Consider the following 19,670-nt stretch of genomic DNA (forward strand, 5'->3'; position numbering starts at 1 on the left):
TTGGAAATATTATACCCTTGACCTCTTTTCCCCAAGGCCCCATCTGTCAGCATGCCAGGGCACATCCTTGTTCTGGGATAAAGAAGAGCAACTGAAGTTTACCCAGACAGAAGCTTCCCCGTACCAACAAAATCCTTGTCAACTATTTTAGAAAGAGGAAAAAAATCAACTTAGAGCATTTATTTAAAAGTTAATGATAAAAATGTAAATATGGAAACAAACTATCCCCACACAATCTATATTTTTAAGTAATTTATTCCAATAGAAATATTTCAGAAAACTGTACTTAAATTCATTTTAAGTTAGATTATGCAAACACACTGAAGATCTCACACTCACATTTGCATATTAAACAGAAACAAAAAGTGAGAGAGGAACCAAGCTGCACGTCACTCCAGGAGGTCATAGTGCAAATGAGTACTTCATCTTTGTACCTCAAGTTAACCGGGATGAAGGAGAATAAAAATGGCTTGTGTTTTCCTGTATATTATCATCATTGGATATTCATCCCCACAGATGCTTTTATCTCCTTTAGATTACACTGTGAACGAGTTCCCCACCCTCTCCCCACACATAACATACTTCAGTCGGCTGTAAAACAATGGATTTGTCAATAATCAAGGTATAGAAACTCTTTTGAGAGTCTGGTGACTTATTATCAGCTACTCTGTCAGACCTAGTAAGTCAATAATTACTGGACTATATCTGTGAATAGTTCTAATAAGTGGTATCTTCATGGGAAAATTAATATTTGTTACCTCATATCTAAAGCACAGCTAAGTACGAAATTTTCTACTTGTCTATTTTGAAAAAAAGTTCAATCCCAAAACATTCTAATTATGTATTCCTTTAATCCCATCACCACTTTGCAGTCCAAATGACTAGAATCAAACTTTAATTTCTACTAACAACCCCTAAGGACGAGTTAACCCTTCATTTGGCTTTAAACACTAAATTTACTTGCCTATTCTAGAACATACTAGCCCTTTAAAAAATGTGAAAATAGCATCTTGACTCAGTTGAACAAGAGTAGCTCCAGATCTTGCAATAATCTCGGAGAAGCAAAATGTTTCCAAGCTTTGCTTTTACTGAGAATTGGCTTACTCTCTTAACTTCTCTTTAATTTATATTTTGGAGCTGTTTTCACTTTCCTGACATAGTATTTTCAAGTAAACAATAACTGGTAGGTTAAGTGACTGCTTGTTTGGTCTGAGTCTTATTTAAATATAAGAATGTACTGAACTAAATCTCACTTCTGGGAAAAGGGACTCTCATTTCGGGATTTCAGTAGCTTTAATAAAACCCAAACAGATCTTTCTGGCTGTACTGTATTCTTTTAAGGATTTTCTGAAAGGACATAATTAAATCTATGTTCAAAACAACAATTTCAACAACACAAAATAAAAATAAACTCAGCTGGATGGATGCTCTTCAAAGTTGTTCTCAGGAGTGCTCATCTAAAGGCTGATTTGGTGGGTTTAATTTTAATCTTCTACCCTGGAAGGAGAGGAGCAGGGACGGAGCTTGTCTAAAAAGACTCAAAGCCAAGGTGGAATGCAACAATTACCTAGAGTGATCTGCACACATTTTCTTAGACCTGCTGTGAGAAAGAGTAAGCTGGTGGAGAGAGGGATAGCACACACTCCTGAAATAAGAGGAGTAACAGGGCAAGTGATTATTGTCATACTCGATGCCCTAAAGTTGGTCTTCAAATTGATAAGGCACTGACCAAATCTTCCCCACACTACATACTTGAGATACCAGTGTAATGAAATTGCTTTCCAAAAGCTTAAAAGTTTGCATGCACAGATGTCTTTCATTGGAATCCTCTAACAAGAGAAAAGTAATTACTTTAGACACAAGCCATTTTTAAGGAAGCAAAACCAGAAATACTTAAATCATTTTGAAAAGGTTGACTTCATACAGAAAATAATTATCACCAATGTGATTAAATAACAATGTTTGTTAGAAAAAAACAGAATACTACTCTGGCTGTAAAATTATAAATTTACTATGTTTGAAGAAATATAAAAGAAGAGAGAGAGAGAGAGAGAGAGAGAGAGAGAGAAAATAAAAGCAAACCCTAAAAGATCACTGAAGAAGTCAGACAAACCTCACCACTTGCTTTGTATCACCTATTCATGCAACAGCTGTACTACTGTTCCACGGGGACACAGTAAAAATTCATCTTCATTTTCAAAAAGGGATCCAATTATTTCAAAAGCCTTTGAAGCAGAGAATTTTTTAAAATTGAAGATTATCTTCTGTTAAGCAATGCTGGTACCCCTTGTTTGCAGAAGAAGATAATGTGGTGGTTTAAAAACTGGTTGTAAAGGAATGTGCCTCAAAAAAACAGGAAGGAAATCAACAGTGGATATATTCTTCTAAAAAGTTAATGGATTAAATCTACTATTATTGTCGATTTCTAATTAATATGATGTCCTATAGTTTTGTCTTCAGTAGTAAAGGCATATATAACTTACAGATTTAACCTTAAAAAAGAAAAAAGAAAAAAAAGACTTCCCCTCAAATCATTTGGCCAGGTAAATTCTAGTAATCCTAAGAGAGCAATAGGCCAGGCTGCTCTTGGAGGGCCCTGGTTTCAACTAATATATAAGGTGTATACACTAGAGACCGTAAACATTTTTTCCTTCTATAACAGTGCACCTTGGGCTCCTTTATAAATCTTCTAGAAGAGGAATAAAGCCACTTACAGAAACTTTGCAGCTACAAACACCCTAGTTCTTGACATACAAAAAGACACAATACCAAGACAGTCCATACAGAAAGTAGTGCAATAGTCATATGGCATTTTCCACACAGGAAAACATTTGTCATTGAAGTACATGCCTGGGGAGTAAAAAATACTCAAACTCAAATTGTTTGGATCCCTTTTTGCAATGTTTACACAAATAATATCTACACAGTGAAGAAAATGTAATAGGAAGGTGTGTTTGACTGGTTCTTTTAATTCTTACAGTTTGGAGGTACGGTAAAAATAAAGCCTCTGAAAAAAATAAGCAGAACTCAAACAAAGAGGGAGCGTGAGACCAAAAACAGTGCTCTTCCAGGTCAGCAGTTATTTTTATAGTTGTATTTTAAAAACTGTTATGCTACTTCTGCATGAAAAATAAGCTTCCATGTTCAAACAAACTGTTAAATAAGATGTGCCTCAAACTGTATTTTGGGCGGTATTATACTATTACACCAGGCTGGATAATATACCAATCATTATGTTTATCAAAAAGTAGCTTAAATTATAATGGAATTTCCAATGAGGTCTTCTTGACTTGGAGAGAAACAAATGAGCTTAATATTGGTGGAAATTTCAAGCTTTTGAGTCGCTACTTTACAAATTTATTAAGGGTAGGCCTTACAAGAGGAGAAAAATTTCACCTTCCCACTAATACACTGCCTAAATATTTAATATATTTTGGTAACATTTATTTTTCCTTGAATTATTATTAGGTCTCATTTGGTGAATTACAGATAAAAAATTCACCTACACTATTTTAATTCACTTCCTTCACTGATCTTTGCTTCAAATGCTAAATTCACCTTAAAAAGCAATGAGCAATCTTTTGAATGGACAAATCTGAAGGCAAAAATAACGGTGACGCCCGCTGCGCGGTTCAGTTTCAGTCAGCCAGAGGCCACAAATCTATATAGGGACTTAGTCACCAAAGCTGAACACTGTTCTCATGCTGCACAAGCAGCCTCATGTTTAGCGCTGAAAATATCAAACACATCTTCCAGTGGAGCTCTCTCTTTGGCAAAACTGTGGGCTGTCAGGCTCTGACTTCCAGGTGCATACCTCCACAGAAACTTATCTACTTTAGCTTATTTATGACAAACAGAAAACATAATAAAAAATCCACAGGGTTTTCATCCACAGTGTTTTTTAAAAAGCACATACACTGTTCAAAACACTTATTCCTGAAGAGAAATAAACAAGAAAATTAAAACAAAAGTCAGATGTGCAAGGTCTACAGAGTAATACTGCTATGCTGGTTATGCAGAGGGCCTCTTCTCAGCGCCCAGTGTGGGCTATGCTGGGAGATAAAATCACTAGCACAGGCCACATTTTGCCCTCTTCCAGCTCATGTCACTTTTCACAAAACCAGAAGTAATGGTATTTCTAACTGTGCTATATGAGAAAGATATTTGAACTCTTAATATCCTTCCCAAACAGAACACTAAATTTAAAAACTAAGCACTCAGGGAAAGCTCTTCTACTTTCCAATGGAGAGATTTTTTAGCTAATTATTCTAATAAGCAATATTTTCTATTTAAGTTTCATGGATTCAAGGATGAAATACTTATGATTAAAAAAAAGCATAAAATTCTCCAAGAATACAATCTGAAAAATTTTATGCGAGGCCCAAAGTAATAGAAGCCTATTAGAAGTTACCAGTCAAAAAGCACTTCTTACTCTGGGCCACAGCCAAAATCCATGATGCCTCATGAGTTTGTGACATCCAACACACAGCCTTTGTTCAAGTGGCAGTTTTTTGTTAAAACTCTAAGGCATTTCGCCTTCAAACTTTTTTTGTAACTTAACATTTATTTCAAAAGTTAAATGCATTATTGCATTAAAGAGCTCTCACAAAACTGCTTGATCAACTACTGACAAAATATGGTTTCATCGTAAGGACCTATAGTAAGTTTTGAGAAAAATGTTTGTAATAAAGGAAGGTTAAGTAGGAAGGAAAGTTTTGATACTTAAAATTCCCAGCATCTCAGTCTTTTACCTTTTTCCCTTTGAAAATTATTTTGTATGCCTTATAATAAAATACATACATGCATACGTACATACGTCGACTCTCTTTTAAACAAATGAGATCCTGAATCTCATATTGATCAAAAATAATGAAAATGAATAACAAAAAAAATAACTGGCATTGTGCACATGAAACACTGTAAAGGAAACTATCCTGATAAAATATCAATACATCACTCTTGATGATAAAAATCACCTGTGAGTGATAGAAGGGATAATCCAATTCACTTGAAAAATGTAGCTATTGTAAAATCTTCCTAGAAAAGTTTAGGTAGGGATTACAGTTCTCTACTAAGCAGATCTGTGGTCCAACAATGAACTCATATAGAAGGCCAAGCTTTAAACCCAGCTAAAAACAACCATGTTTTCTGGAGCCCACTTGAAAAAAGTGTCTGGCATATAAACACTCAGCCTTTATACCTCTTGCAGGAAATAATGTACCCCAAACAGTACTAAATTTCAGAAGTTTAGTGTTTTAAAAAATCTCCCCTCATCCAAAACAACCCCCCCCCCAAATCCCAAACAAACTCCAACAACTCACATTATTAACATTTCTAATTCCTATACTCTTGTTGTGAAAAAGCGAGTGAGGCTGCAGACTAATGGAAGCTCAAGCAAACCTTTCCGCTAGGCTGCTGGTAGAGCCCTACTAAGCTGGAGTAGCTTTACACCTCACTTTAAACCCAGCTCCTAATGTAACCCATAAGAAATATGTTTTTCTTTTTAAAGTGTATCTAAAAAAAGGCGATTCTCCCCTCCAAAATTAGTACAAAGTTAAAAGAAATGCAAATTAGCTACGATCTATTCCAAGCACAGCACCGCCAGAAGATTCACACACACTATTTGGTGTTTCATGTTGGTTTTCCTTTCATTCTTTTAAGGCAGTGGTTTCCACAGGTCAGTTCAGAGATAAGAAGCATGGTCCATGGCAGTTTGTTTTGCAACTCCAATTTGTTCTCTGGGAATATCTCACTTCATTCCCTGAAATTAGTGCTTTTTTGGTTCAGAACTCCAGAGGCTGAGATGGAACCTCTGGGCTCTTCCTGGCACAGGATTGGTTTATAGCTGGCGCTCTTTCATCAGGTCCTTCTTTCACTTAAGATAACAGTTCACCTTGTTTTTTATCAGGCTTTTACTCAAAAGTCATCAAGTTTGTAGGAACCTAAAAAATATAAGCATTACAAACTGATAATATTTAAAAGGTGTTTTTCAAAGTTCTATTTCTTATATTTCCTTGTCATTCTAAGTAAGCCCAAATATTAAAATCTTTCTGGCCTAAATATCTTTTTAAAAAAGGAATTTGATAGAAGGTACTGTAATTGTTTATGAATAATGAATAAAATACACTAGAACATTTTTGAGAGGAAGTCACTGAGATGAGTTAATACTTTTTCCAATAAATTGAAATCTGGGTGGGAAAAAGGGCAGAGACAGTAAGTATCTTTCTTGTCTAACACAGGGGAGCTCAGGAGATGTTTGCTGAGTGAATAAATGAATGAGGAAAGAGTAAGTATGGCCCTAGTAGTGTGAGATTCCACACAAAATGCTTGTCATCATTTATTTTTTCATTATATGTATTACAATGAATTCCTACATGCAAATTTTAAAATCCAGCACAATAATTTTATAACAAACATTACTAAGAATTTCTTTGTGAAATCATCATGAAAATGAGTATAAAAGAATAAAACTCATTGCTAGATAAACTCTTACCTGAAACTTTGTGACTCTGAAAAATCTATAGGTTATGTAACAGTTTGCTGCTTATAGACTGGATCAAATTTAATTTGATTTCTTTTAAGTCTGAAATTCAACAATAATTCTTAGAAATATGAATATATTTTGTTTTTAAAAATTAATGAACCCTCTAGTCAAGGACTAAAGAGGGCTTCACCATGCTAAAAAAAAATGCTCTTAACTTTTACTACCAGTTTTCCAAAGTTGTGCTGGTAGAGAAATTCATGCATCAGTGGTCATTTCTTTGTCCTTTAAAAGAGCTTAACAGTTCCCACACTTTAGCAACCTTTTCCTGAAAACCTGGGATACTAAAAAAAAAAAAGATTAATCTCTTACGTGTGTCAGCTTCTGAATGAAAAATTATTTGACAATACAATCATAACTGAACTATAAATACAACAGTACAAATCCAAGAGTGCTTAAATTAAAGTATAAATTCTCAGGTCTGGTTCTAAGAAAACCAATATTTTAATAAAGTAACATTTTCATTTCCTCCTAAGTTGCCTGACTATGGTTTAAGGTGTTGTACCTGAGTTAGAGTCTTCTACTAAAAGTTTTCAAATTTCACAGCTTCTATTTATAAATTTGCTACTTCTCTGATTCTTCCAAGTATAGAAACAAACAAATTAAAAAAAACCCATTTATACACATCTGGTTGACTTGTTCAGTAGCAAAGTCCACTAATATAATAAAAAGAAATTGAACCTCTATGCTGGTATGCATACCCTGTCTAGATTAATCTTGAAACTTGAGATTGAAAAGAAATGATACAGTACTTTAAGCTACATTTAAAGAAAATGTACAGCATGGAGTTGAATCCTGAAAAGCTTGGTTTAGGCAAAAGAAGGTCTGTTTCCTTCATTCTGTCCCGGACACTAACTTGACAGGGGCAAGAAAGTAATTTTTGCTCTATGGTATTTCATGTCCTTAAGGGACATTGTTAAGAATGGTACCAAATATTGCTATTAGTCTTTCATATATTTTTGAAATAAAAATTGTAAGAGAACAAGGCCCATTCCAACAATATTTAAGAAGAATGAATCTCTAGGTTGAAGACAGAGTTTGTGTCATCTCAGGCCCACTATTTTTTATTTGTTTGACCCTGTGTAGGTCATTTAGGATTTCCGAGCCTTAGTTTCTTCCTTTATCAAAAAAGGGATAATAACTTGGCTCCTGATAGCACACAGTGGAAAATACGTTTATAAGCTTTATAAACTTGTATAATGTATTATATTATTCAAAATTAGCTATTGATAACACTTACCATATACTTCTGTATTTCAGTACCTTAAGACAATAAAATTTTCAAATATATTCAACTGAAAATTGGCCTAAAAAAGTCTATGTTTATTTATGTCTGCCCTACCAATTCATGGTTCAACTTTAAATCTGCAACCGGGTTTGGGGAAAACACCACTATGGATTCATTCCCCTTTGTAGCTGAAAGCCTTTGAGTTAGACCATCTCTGTTTCAGTAAAAATAAAAACAAACAAAAAGTCCACATAGTTTTGGGTTTCACTGCAAGCACAGGAACCCGCATAAAATTGTCAATAGAACAAATAAAGACAAATCAGAATAATTTTTGTTAAGGTGCCATCACATTTTTACCTCTCTAAAGTCTCCTTGCCTCCCACTACATTCTCCCAACAAGGGCTACAGTTTCCTGTTCTGAACACCTGAAGCTTGTTCCACCTTCAGGGTCTTTGTGCACTTACTGTTCCCTCCACCAGAACTTTGTTCCCCCTTATCTTCACATGGCCCTTCCTTCCTGTCATACATGTCATTGTCATCTCCTTAGGGAGATCTTTGCTGTTCACTCTTATTTATTTAAAGTCTGTCTCTACTCCCATCACTCCATATCATGTAATTCTATTTTGTTCATACGGTTTTTACTACTTGAAATTTTGTTATTTGTTCGCTTGTTTATTACCCATCTCCTCTCTAAAATGTGGACTTCATGTCTTGCTGACTGTGGTCAACAAGAAGTAGAATATGAACAGTTTCCCTACTTCACTCCAAAAATTAGTCCACTTACTTCTCTTTGGAACTCTTTTAATTATATTCGCAATTTATGGACTATTTTGAGGGTTAAGAGAGATGCTTACCTGTTGTTTGTTACTTTGGCAGGCTGCACTCAAGTGCTTAAACCACAGCATTGCATTCATCCTATTGCCAGCTTGAAATTTGTATGAATTTCCTAAAATTATTAAAAACAAAGGGAAACAATAAAAATTGATGACAGTTCTCCGTTTAAGAATTCTATTTCTCTAACACCTGATTTTCCAATACAAATAAAACGAAGAGTTCTCTGTGCTACATTCACATGCTATCATTTATGAAGAAAGTCACTGTTTTGCTGTTTACGAATTGGAAGAGAAGTATTTTGCCTCCTTAAATGCTCTTTAAAGTATATTTAAATAAAATAATTGTTTGGGGCTTCCCTGGTGGCGCAGTGGTTAAGAATCCGCCTGCCAACGCAGGAGACACGGGTTCGATCCCTGGTCCGGGAAGATCCCACATGCTGCGGAGCAACTAAGCCCATGTGCCACAACTACTGAGCCTGCACTCTAGAGCCCACGAGCCACAACTACTGAAGCCCGTGTGCCTAGAGCCTGTGCTCCGCAGCAAGAGAAGCCTCCGCAATGAGAAGCCCGTGCACCGCAACGAAGAGTAGCCCCCGCTCACCGCAACTAGAGAAAGCCCGCACGCAGCAAAGACCCAACGCAGCCAAAAAAAAAAAAAAAAAATTGTTTGGCTTCTCTAGATTTGTATGAGTGGATGAGAGTGCAGGATATCACTTCTCAGCACTATTTAGATGATCTAAATATTAGTAGATGCTAATAGTGAATTTTTATAGGCCAGAATGCTTTAACATGTTTAACACTTAAATATTAGCTATTTAATGCGACTAAGGATTAATCAGCTAACATCAATATAACCTATGCTTTTAGTTTTTAGTTAACATTTGTCAAAATTATTAGAGAAATTTCTAGGTCTAGTGAGGGCTTATGTGAAAAATCTGAGAAGGCAACTTTTTCTCTTTTAGAAAATTAGAAATTCATTTGTTTCATGTGTGTTGTATGTATTTAGACCTTATGTTGACTCTAATTCAAAACTGACACATAATAAGGATATTTTATATGTTTATATGTATTAAGGTAATAAACTGAGAAAAGAAGAAAGGACTCATGTAGTATAGGTGCCCTAAGTTGAGCTTAATTCCCCTTTTTCACTGACCTGAGTTCTTTTTATCTCCCAATTCTTACTGAGTGCTACTCTTTCCTTTATAACTGAATTCAATGGCTCAAGAGCCTCATCTATATGCAGGCGTTATACAGCTCTTCTTTGAGATTTTCTCAAAGACTTTTTTTCACTTTCAGAGGCAACAGCTTTCTTCACCAAATGTTTAATTACTAAAATAACACCTTTTTGCTTGTTAAACACAGATGCAAACATTAGATCAACCTAAATAGCAGAGGTATCTGATCAGCTGGCCACAGCGGCCATTTACCTACTCTCCCCTCCCTGAAAAAGACCATCAGTACAGACTTCATAAAAACCTTGTACTCTGAAATGGTTCTGTCAAACACACTAAGGAAGTGATGGAAGACAAATAATTTGTTAACTGAACCCCATGAAAATGATCTTTTATAAATAATGAAGGCCTTTGGGATTGGCAGGGTGGAGGCTGGGGCTTTGAATTCAGAATGTTGAGTAGGAGCTCCTTACTCTGTAAGTCAACCTATTTCATCTCAAAACATAACATTTTGCTATTATTTTTTTCTGCACTAACTTTTTCTGCATATTTTCTTAAATTTTTACTTAAAGTACCACAATATCCTAAAAGCAGAATATCTGTGGATATGCATTCTAAATGAACAGAAGTCAGAGTATAATTTTACAGTCAGTAAAAGGTAATATAACTTCATTTTAGTAGTAGTGAGCTGCTGAAGTGGAAGATTCTGGGCAGATATGAAAGAATTTTCTTTCTGGCTTCCTTTGTGGTGCTTATCAACAGCTGGCAGATGTTACGAAGGAAGAGCTGCAACCACATGAGGATCTGTTCTGATGACCACTGAGGTCTCCACAACAGGCACAGGCAGGGTGAGAAGGTATGATCTGATTCTACTACACAGCCCACCCTCCAACCTCTCTCATCCACTTTTAAAGTTTAAAGTTTTAAAGTTTTTAAAACTCCTATGGTCAATAGCCAACACTTTCACTCATAAATGTCTCCATACATTGTAAGCTAAGTATTATAATTAAAATTATACTTATTTGGAAAGTGGTTTGAGTCAAATTACCAATTAATTTAATTAAAAGTAATGGAATAAAAATCATTTGAAGGAAAACTTCTGCCACATTCAGAGCTTAAGAATAACAATTGATCTCAGAATATAAACGAAGGGGTACTGAATATTGTAAATCTGAGATTTTAAAGTTAACAGTGGTCTATAGATTCTCGAATTCCCTCCTTCCTTTTCTGGTTATTAGCTCTCTAGGGATTATTTGGGTTTTTAATTTCAAGCTTATGCCCATGTAGCAAAGAAAATAAGCTTATTTAATAAGCTTATTAAATAAACAATTAATAGATATTGATATCTAAAAATATTGCTATCATTAGTATACATTACATTATGTGACACAAATATTTCCCAAGAGATTGAACTACACAAACAATGCCCCTAGTCGTGTATTCCAGTTAAACTATTGATAAATTTTGGCTTATCGAAAGTTGTGTACATGCAATACCTTAAGCCCTAGTTATTTTAATGATTCACCTTTCTCAGAGTCAGTCAGCAAGAAGAGATCTGGATGTTCCGGGTCATCAGCCATCATCACCATCCATCCTACTACAGACACGTTCTTATTTGATGTTGATTTGAACTGAGAGATAAAAAAAATAATTAATGGAAACAAAATTTATGGCTTATTCTATGTAAAAATTAACTGTTAGAGAGCATATTTTCAGTTTCTCCTAGAGAGAGACGAGATTTCATGCTGGTCAGGTCTGCTCCTGGTCTCTTACTACTAAATTCCATGTAGGCATGCCCTCTTCAGATAGTCTCTTATACTTTCCAGATCTTTCCCAGCTTCAACTCTTCATCAAAAGTTAACTGTCCTAGCGTCCACTCCCAAAGACCATGATCTGTTAGTAGATCTGGTAAATTTATCTGTATTTTTTTTTTTTTTGTTACTGTGCTACACCTCATCCCTTCGTTATAGGAAACACACTTCCATTTTAATAGGTGTTATCTCCACACACACACCCTTTACTGAATATAACTGACATATAACATTGTATAAGTTTAAGGTGTACCAATGTAATAGGGGTGTTATCTTAAACCTGATAACCTGATGATTTAATGAATCAGCACCACCATCACAATTCTTAATAATATATTCTTGCCCGTATTTCTCAAAAAGAAGGTATTCTTAGCATGCTTGTTACTTGTCTAGTTATTCTTTTTTTTTATAAAGTTACACTTTAGTAATGGAAAAAAAAGGGCTGTTATAAAAGCAAGAAATTTAAGTTAATCCTACTCATGAACATAAATGAAAAAATGTTAAATAAAATATTGGCAAATTGAATCTAGCAGTGTATAAAAAAGCCGGTACATGATGGCCAAACTGGATTTATCCCAGGAATATGAGGGTGATTTAATGTTAGAAATCAATGACTGCAACTAAGTTCGGTTTATTTCATGAAAGCAAGCTTAGTTCAACTTTAGATAAATTATTAAAATAAATCACCATATTAACATTAAAAGAAAAAAGTATGATCAACTCAGTTGATGTAAAATAAAACCATTTGCTAAAATATAATGCATATCTGTGTGACTTGGAATGGAACAGAATTTCCTAATTCAATAAGGAGTAGCTACCAAACAAACAACAACAAACCCCCCACAAAACCCGAACAAAACAAAGCAGGAAAGAAAAAAACAAAACAAAACAAAACCCAAACCAAAACCCTGCAACGCATGCTCAAGGGTAAAATGCTAAAAACGCTTCAAAATCAGTTTTAAGACAAGGATGCCCACCATTGCTACTTCCATCCAACACTGAATTGGAAGACCTAGTCAGCACACTAAGATAACAGGAAAGAAATAGAAGGTATAAGGGTGAGGAAGAAATAAAACTGCCATTACTCACAGATGATATTATCTACACAGAAAATCCACCAAGTTAATAAGAAAGATCAGCAAGGATGCTTGGAAAAGAACAATATAAAAGTCAACTGCGGGCTTCCCTGGTGGTGCAGTGGTTGAGAGTCTGCCTGCCGATGCAGGGGACACGGGTTCGTGCCCCGCTCCGGGAAGATCCCACATGCCGCGGAGTGGTTGGGCCCGTGAGCCATGGCCGCTGAGCCTGCGCGTCCGGAGCCTGTGCTCCGCAACGGGAGAGGACTCAACAGTGAGAGGCCCGCGTACCGCAAAAAAAAAAAAAAAAAAAAAAAAGTCAACTGCAATTTTATACACTAGAATTATAAAAGTCACTTACAGGAAAGGTACCTAGTAATATATGTAACAAAAGACATACAGGAAAGTATAACAGTTAAAAGACTTTCAAGAAGACCTAAATCAACAGAGAAAAACCATGAGATGAAGAAAAAGGTTCAATGTTGTAAAGATGCCAATTCTCCCTAAATTGGTCTACAGATTCAGTGTCATTTCAATAAAAATTCCAGTGGGGTTTTATGTGGAATTTGAGAAGCTGATTCTAAAACTTACATGTAAGAGCAAAGGATCAGAAATAGCCAAGACACTCCTGAAGAATTAGGCTGGACTTGCCTTGCTACACAAGACTTATAAATCTACAGTAACTGAGACCATGAGCTACTGGGACAAGGACAGACTGACAGGGCGATGGAAGTCTAGAAAGCAAACTGTGCACATAGATGCAAACTCAAAAGATAAGAGTGGGCTCTGCAGATCAGTGAAGGAAGAATGGACTGTTCAATAGATGGTGCCAGGAAAATTTCTCATCCGTGCAGAAAAATCAAAATGAATGCCTATTTCATAACACATTTCACACACACACCCCTCTGACTCCAGGTGGATCAATGGTTTTAAAGCAAATTGCAAAACTTTAAATCTATTAGTAGAAATTATAGGAGAATATCTTGATGATCTCCGGTTAGAGAAGTATTTTATTTTAAAAACATGACTCAGAAACTGTTAAGTATAAAGGAAAGGATAAATTTTATTACTTTAAAATTAAGAACTATTCACTAAAAACATCACAAAGAGAGTAAAAAAAAAAAACCAAATCAAACAAATTGGAAGAAGATATTAGTAACACATAACTGCTAATAGATTAGTATCCAGAGTATATAAGGAACCTTTACCAATTAGTAAGAAAACACACTATCCAATAAGCAAAAGATTTATCCAGGCATTTTAGAGAAGAAACATGAATGAACAACAACATGAAAGAAACTTCAAACTCATTAATAATCCGGGGTGTGTACATTAAAATCACAAGGTACCATTTCATATTTACTAGGTTAGCCAAAATTAAAAAGCCTGACAACAAGTATGGTGAGGGTGTGGAACAATGAAAAACCTCATCATGCTGTTGGTGAGTAAGTAAATCAATTTGGCATTTTCTTGTAAAGTTGAACGTTTGCCTTCCTTGGTATGTAATCTAGAGAACATATGCACAAAAATATTCATAGTAGCTTTGTTAGATACAGCAATAACCTGGAAAGCATCCAAATATCCATCAGTAGAATGATGAATAAATTATGGCAGATTCCTAAAGTGGAAGACTATTCAAGTATGAAAAGGAATAAAGGACAGCTATATGCATCAACAGTGATGAATCTCATCAACAATATATTAAGCAAAAAAGGGAGTGCTTAAAACTATATATGTGAATCCATTCAGGTACAGTTCAAAAATGAGACAATGTGTTAAGGAAACACATATAGTAAAATCCTGAACAAAAACAAGGCAGTGATGAACATGAAATTTAGGACAGTGATAGGCTGTGGGTGTGGCTGATAAGGAAGGAAGAGGATGCTATCTGGGAAGTCTTGGACGGCTCTGGTAATGCTCTGTTTTCTTATGCTGCGTGGAGTTATAGAGGTGTTCATTTTATTTATTATTCTTTAAAATGTACATGTATACTATAATCTTTGCATGTATATGTTTCACAATTTTAAAGAAATGGGGAAAAGAAGGAACACATCACATTATTTGTAACAACATGGGTACTACAAAAATGAAAGCCAAAGGGATTAGGAAGTTTTAATACTATGAAGAATCAAATTGGCAATACTACAGAACAGCTGATTTCACAGCTAATAATTTATGTCAAAGCAGATAGCACGATTTTCTAATATTCTTTTCCTAGCCCCCAAAACATCTGCATCAATTGCTTCTTTTTTCAATTAAAAAAAAAAAAGTAATTCAAACAGTATAAGCCCCTTTACATAGAGTACAAATGCCCTCAACCACCAGCTGAATCTCATCCCACTCCCCAGAATTCATCATCCTTTGGGGTGTAGCCATCTGGACCTTTCTCTATGCATTACACCAAAGACTGACTTTTCTGTTGCTGTTGGTTTTTATATACAAATGGGGGTATACTTACTCTGACTTGTGTTTTTTACCTATCAGTATTTCCTTAATAATAAGTATTTTCAGTGTTTGCAGATCTCTGATACTATAAATATTCCAGGAATATTCTTCTATAGATATCAGTGCACTTGTTCAAGGATTTCCATAGGACAGACTTTCAGTAAAGAATCGCTGGTTATTAAGTTAAATACTGACTAGAATTGTCCACCACAAAAACGATACCAATTTAAATTTCCACCAACTGTCTATGTTTCCCTACATCCTGGCTAGTGTTATATTATCAATCATTAAAATTTCTGCCTAATGGCCAAAAAAAAGGGCATCTTCTTTAATCTGTGTTTTTGATACCTAGTGAGGTTCATCACCTTTTCATGTTTATTAACCATTTATATTTCACCTTCTTTATCTCCCTATTCCATTTTTCTACTGTTGTTTTATTCTTACTGAGCTGTGGAAGGTCTTTATATAGGTTACAGATTTCTTTTTCAGGTGTAGCCTTGGTTTTTAAAATTTAACTTATCAAACAGTATTTATTCAGTCATTACTATGCAGAGATAGGCTCAAACATATCTGCAAAAAATTTTTCATAATGAATACACTTCAATTAAAAATAATTTTACAGTGAATGTTTTCATCTTAAAACATTCAAAAATATAGACATAATAAAACCACAGTCCCCCTCCTTTCTTCCCAGTTATTCTCTCTTCCCAAGTCTGCTCTGCTCCTCACAGGCAAAAACATTCATACTTTAGAGAGCAATGAAACAGAGAGGTGTAGGCTTCCAGATTTCCTCCTCCTGCATTTATTTATATATATATATGAACAAGTATACTTTCATTAGTGACTCTTTTTCCTCCTCCAGCTTTTAATTTTGAAAAGGTTCAAACTACAGAGAAGTTGAAACAATGCTACAATGATTACCCATATATCTACATTTTGCATTTGCTTGATCTCTTTGAACATTTAAATGTAAGCTGCACACATAACATTGGACTCTAAATATTTCAACATGTATCTCCTAAGAATATATTACTATATAACCACAATGTAACATATTCAAGAAATTTAACAGTCACAATCATATAAAGTCCATATTACAATTTCTTTGATTGTCCTAATTATGAGCTTTATAGCTTAAAAAAACTTCGTCCAAGATTAAACCAAGGTACATACATTGCATTTAGCTGTCAAGACTCTTTAGTTTCTCTTAATCTAGAACAGTCCTTCTGTCCCCCTACCCTATTCCATCTGCCAGATTTTGGTCTTAAGAATCCAAGCCAGCTGTCTTATAGGAATATTCCACAATGTGAATTTAATTGTTTCTTCATGATTAAATTCAGGTTAAATTTTTGGCAAGAACACTACATAGATGGTGCTGTGTTTATATAAAAGATTTTAATCCCTTATCTATTGCTTATGTATAGCCAATATTTTCTTCCAATTTGTATTTTAACTGTTTGAAAATGATTAAAATTTTTTTTCCTTCATTGCTTTTAGTTCTGTGCCCTATCTTTTCTATCCTAAAATTGATACTAAATATAAACATGGACTTGTCTCTATACTCTATTTTGTTCTTATAATTTTCTTTAATCTTAACAGTTTAAACTAGAAAAGATGAGGAATACAGTCCATTTCCTTGGCACTCAGTTGGGCTCCCTTCACAGCCCACTATGCTCTAATTTCTAAACATTTCATATGCATTATTTATCACTTCATATAATTAAAAGCCCAAACTAGCATGTTATTATTCTCTATGTATAAGTACCAATGCCAAACACAAAAAGATATTTAACATATGTATTAGAGGACAAATTCAGTTATTTAATCAATTCTCTAATTTGGCTTCTTTCTAATTAAAGTTAGGAAAAAACAAAAAAATTTTACCTTATACATTTTACTTCTTTATAATAGTCAACTTCTTTATAATAAGTGAAATCCAGCCAAGTCTCTGGAAGTGGCTAAGTGAACAGTTAACTACATCTGAAGATGACAATTTAATTTAGCTATATCAACCCTTTTTTTTCCCCCTCCTTTGAGTACAGCAGTACTAACCAGAGGCAATTACTCTGTAAAACGTTCTAGTAAAACTAAACTGTAGCTTTGTCAGGTATGTGGGCATTATAGTCAATTTGACTAGAATACAAAAAACAGTCCTTCACCTCAACGTGAGGACTATATCTAGATAATTCTAACATAATAGTGAGCAAAAAAGTCAGTGCTCAAGAATTTATACGATTCCATTCAGGTACAATTAAAGAATGACACAATGTACTGTTTAAGGAAACATATGTGGTAAACTCTAAAGAAAAGCAAGACAATGATTAACATGAAATTCAGGACAGTGACAAGGTATGGGTACGGCTGATAAGGAAAGGTAGGTGATGCTATCATATGGCACTTCCCACATTCATTTAAACCAAAAATGTATTCTTCTCTATCCCTGGTGTGATTAAAGGGCTAAAACTGTGAGAATAAAGAAAAGCTTCTCTAATGATAATGTCTGAAGTTGAACTTGTAACTGGCCTCATCCAACCAAACTTCAAACTAGGGATTATTCTTACTAAAAGGAACAAAACAAAACAACAACAAAACAAACAAAAAAACACTGAATCCCAGTAAATTTAGTCAAAGTGTTTGGTGAAGTAATACCTGATATTAAAATGTATACAAGTAATGTGTGTGTGTTATAGTTTTTAAGAGCCACTGTTAGAATAAAAAAACACGAAGTGATAAATGCCCTCCCCGGCCGCCCCCCCACCGCCTCCAAAAAAAAAGGTCTTCTCTGAATTATGCAGTATCACTGGGTAACGTATAAGTAGTAAAAGAACTTAATTTTTTTTTTTCAGTGGCTTACCTTTCCTCAGTATGGTAAACCACTTAATTCCCCCCCACCCCCAAAATACACAATTTAGAAATAAAATTCCTCTCCAGGGGACTGTGTTAACGCAACATGGAAAATGGAAACTTAGTTTTCCATTTTCAAATACTGTATCACTGGCATAGAAAAAATAGCATGCAAAAAAAAAGATTTATAGGGAGATTCTACATCTGGAGAAAAGAGCATTTCAAAGCTTCTTTTAAACACAAGAAGGTGATCATAGTAACCTTAGTAACTATTATTCCTCTTCACTGCTGGGAAAATCACTCAAAGAGAGACTGAGGTGGAAAGAACCAGAGATGCTGGTCCGAATCTTTCATATTTTACAAATTAGGAAACGAGACTCCAAGGCGATAGTTTTCAACCATTTTCTGACCCAGAAAACCCAGGTATGAGAGGGCTTGGAAGTGAAGATAGATACTTGTAGTGTGCAGTTTTGACATTTGCAATGGAAAAATAGCATTCAAAAATGAAACTACAAAATATGGAAGTTGTTCCAAGACCTTCCTTGGAATGGTCTTACTAAACAAAAATAATTCCATTATAATATTCCAACAAGGAAAGTGTAAGAACTTCTGGGTTAGAATGTGGGAAAAAACCCAAACCCTTGCATTGCATTAGACCTACTTTCTTTACAACCATGAAGAGGCTGTGAAAGTATGCTAACAACTTGGAACAGGAATACTTACATGTTTTCTTTCTGTAGCCTTTAGAGATTTGGCAGCATAGTAGAAAAGTTGTGTCCCACACAAAGCTGCCCAATATTTCGTCCAAGATGCTACCTGGAGAGGACAGACACATGAATATACTACGCAAATGCTACTGGCTTCTCAGTCACTCTGCTTTCTCAGTGCCAAAGATCTTTAGCTCCACTTCACTTCCACCACCTTAGCTTCGAGTTTCATCACTTCTGAAATCTTTATCTCAAATATTCTTATCACGTCCACTCAATACATTCTACTTAGGACTGACCAAACAAAATTGGTTGAATTCTGTTTTTTAGGGTTGTCACTCTGTTTTCTATTTCTTCTAAACTTACTACTTAAAATACTTCTTAACGGGATATATTTTCAAGGTTCTCTAAGAACTATATTAGGGAGCAAAGAGAAGTACAGGAGCATCTTGATTTAAACACCCAAAATTATGATTTAACCAAAATCTATATGGCAGGTATAATAACACTTTAAATTAAATAACATTGTGAGGCAAAGGTGTATCTTAAATTATTTCAAGTGTATTATATATCTGAAATATAGTTTATTTCAACTGTCTTCATATTTTTTAGGGTCCTATTCGTTTGCTTAATTTTAGAACGTGTATTAAAATATATTAAATTCTTACTGTAGGCTTTTTGCCTTCTTTTAACAAAGTTTTTCTCCTGAGAACACCTTGAATAGTAACAGCTCCTGGATATAAATGTACTGCCAAATCTTCTGATTCTGCAGAACTATAATAATGAAATGAAGAAAAGAACATATAAGCGCTTTAGTGATTATCAAGTAGGTACTTAAATAAAATGTAATTATTCTTAATTTTAAAACTGTTACTTTATTCAGAATAAGAAGACACTGACAATTATAAAGGCTTACTGATCTGAAATTTGTAAGCTGTCACAAAATTAACAGGAAGTTACTGAAGTCAGCAGATGGTTAAAAAACACATTTTATTGCATATTTGAACAAGTGT

The 19,670-nt window shown here is 34.6% G+C and overlaps 1 protein-coding gene across 7 annotated transcripts in view; it reads right to left on the reverse strand.

Moving 5' to 3' along the window:
- Positions 1–239: 239 nt before the first annotated feature.
- The window catches only part of RALGPS2 (Ral GEF with PH domain and SH3 binding motif 2), a 162,729-nt gene continuing 143,298 nt past the window's right edge, over positions 240–19,670 (reverse strand). For 4 of the 7 annotated variants that reach the window (XM_089921253.1, XM_089921202.1, XM_089921010.1 and 1 more), the window contains 5 exons: positions 19,326–19,431; positions 18,674–18,766; positions 11,300–11,405; positions 8,624–8,715; positions 240–5,965 (listed from right to left, as the gene is read on the reverse strand). In XM_089921253.1, the coding sequence (XP_089777379.1) occupies positions 5,927–5,965; positions 8,624–8,715; positions 11,300–11,405; positions 18,674–18,766; positions 19,326–19,431 (436 nt within the window). In that variant the 3' untranslated portion in view covers positions 240–5,926. Of the gene's footprint in view, positions 5,966–6,699; positions 6,826–8,623; positions 8,716–11,299; positions 11,406–18,673; positions 18,767–19,325; positions 19,432–19,670 lie in introns of all 7 variants that reach the window. The other 3 variants (XM_022556637.3, XM_022556638.3, XR_016394999.1) reach the window with 2 other exon arrangements.

The sequence above is a fragment of the Delphinapterus leucas genome, chromosome 1 (assembly GCF_059928025.1).
Source record: "Delphinapterus leucas isolate spDelLeu-1000000601 "Yukka" chromosome 1, BTC_Dleu_Yukka2, whole genome shotgun sequence".
In the NCBI taxonomy this organism is placed as follows: Eukaryota; Metazoa; Chordata; class Mammalia; order Artiodactyla; family Monodontidae; genus Delphinapterus; species Delphinapterus leucas.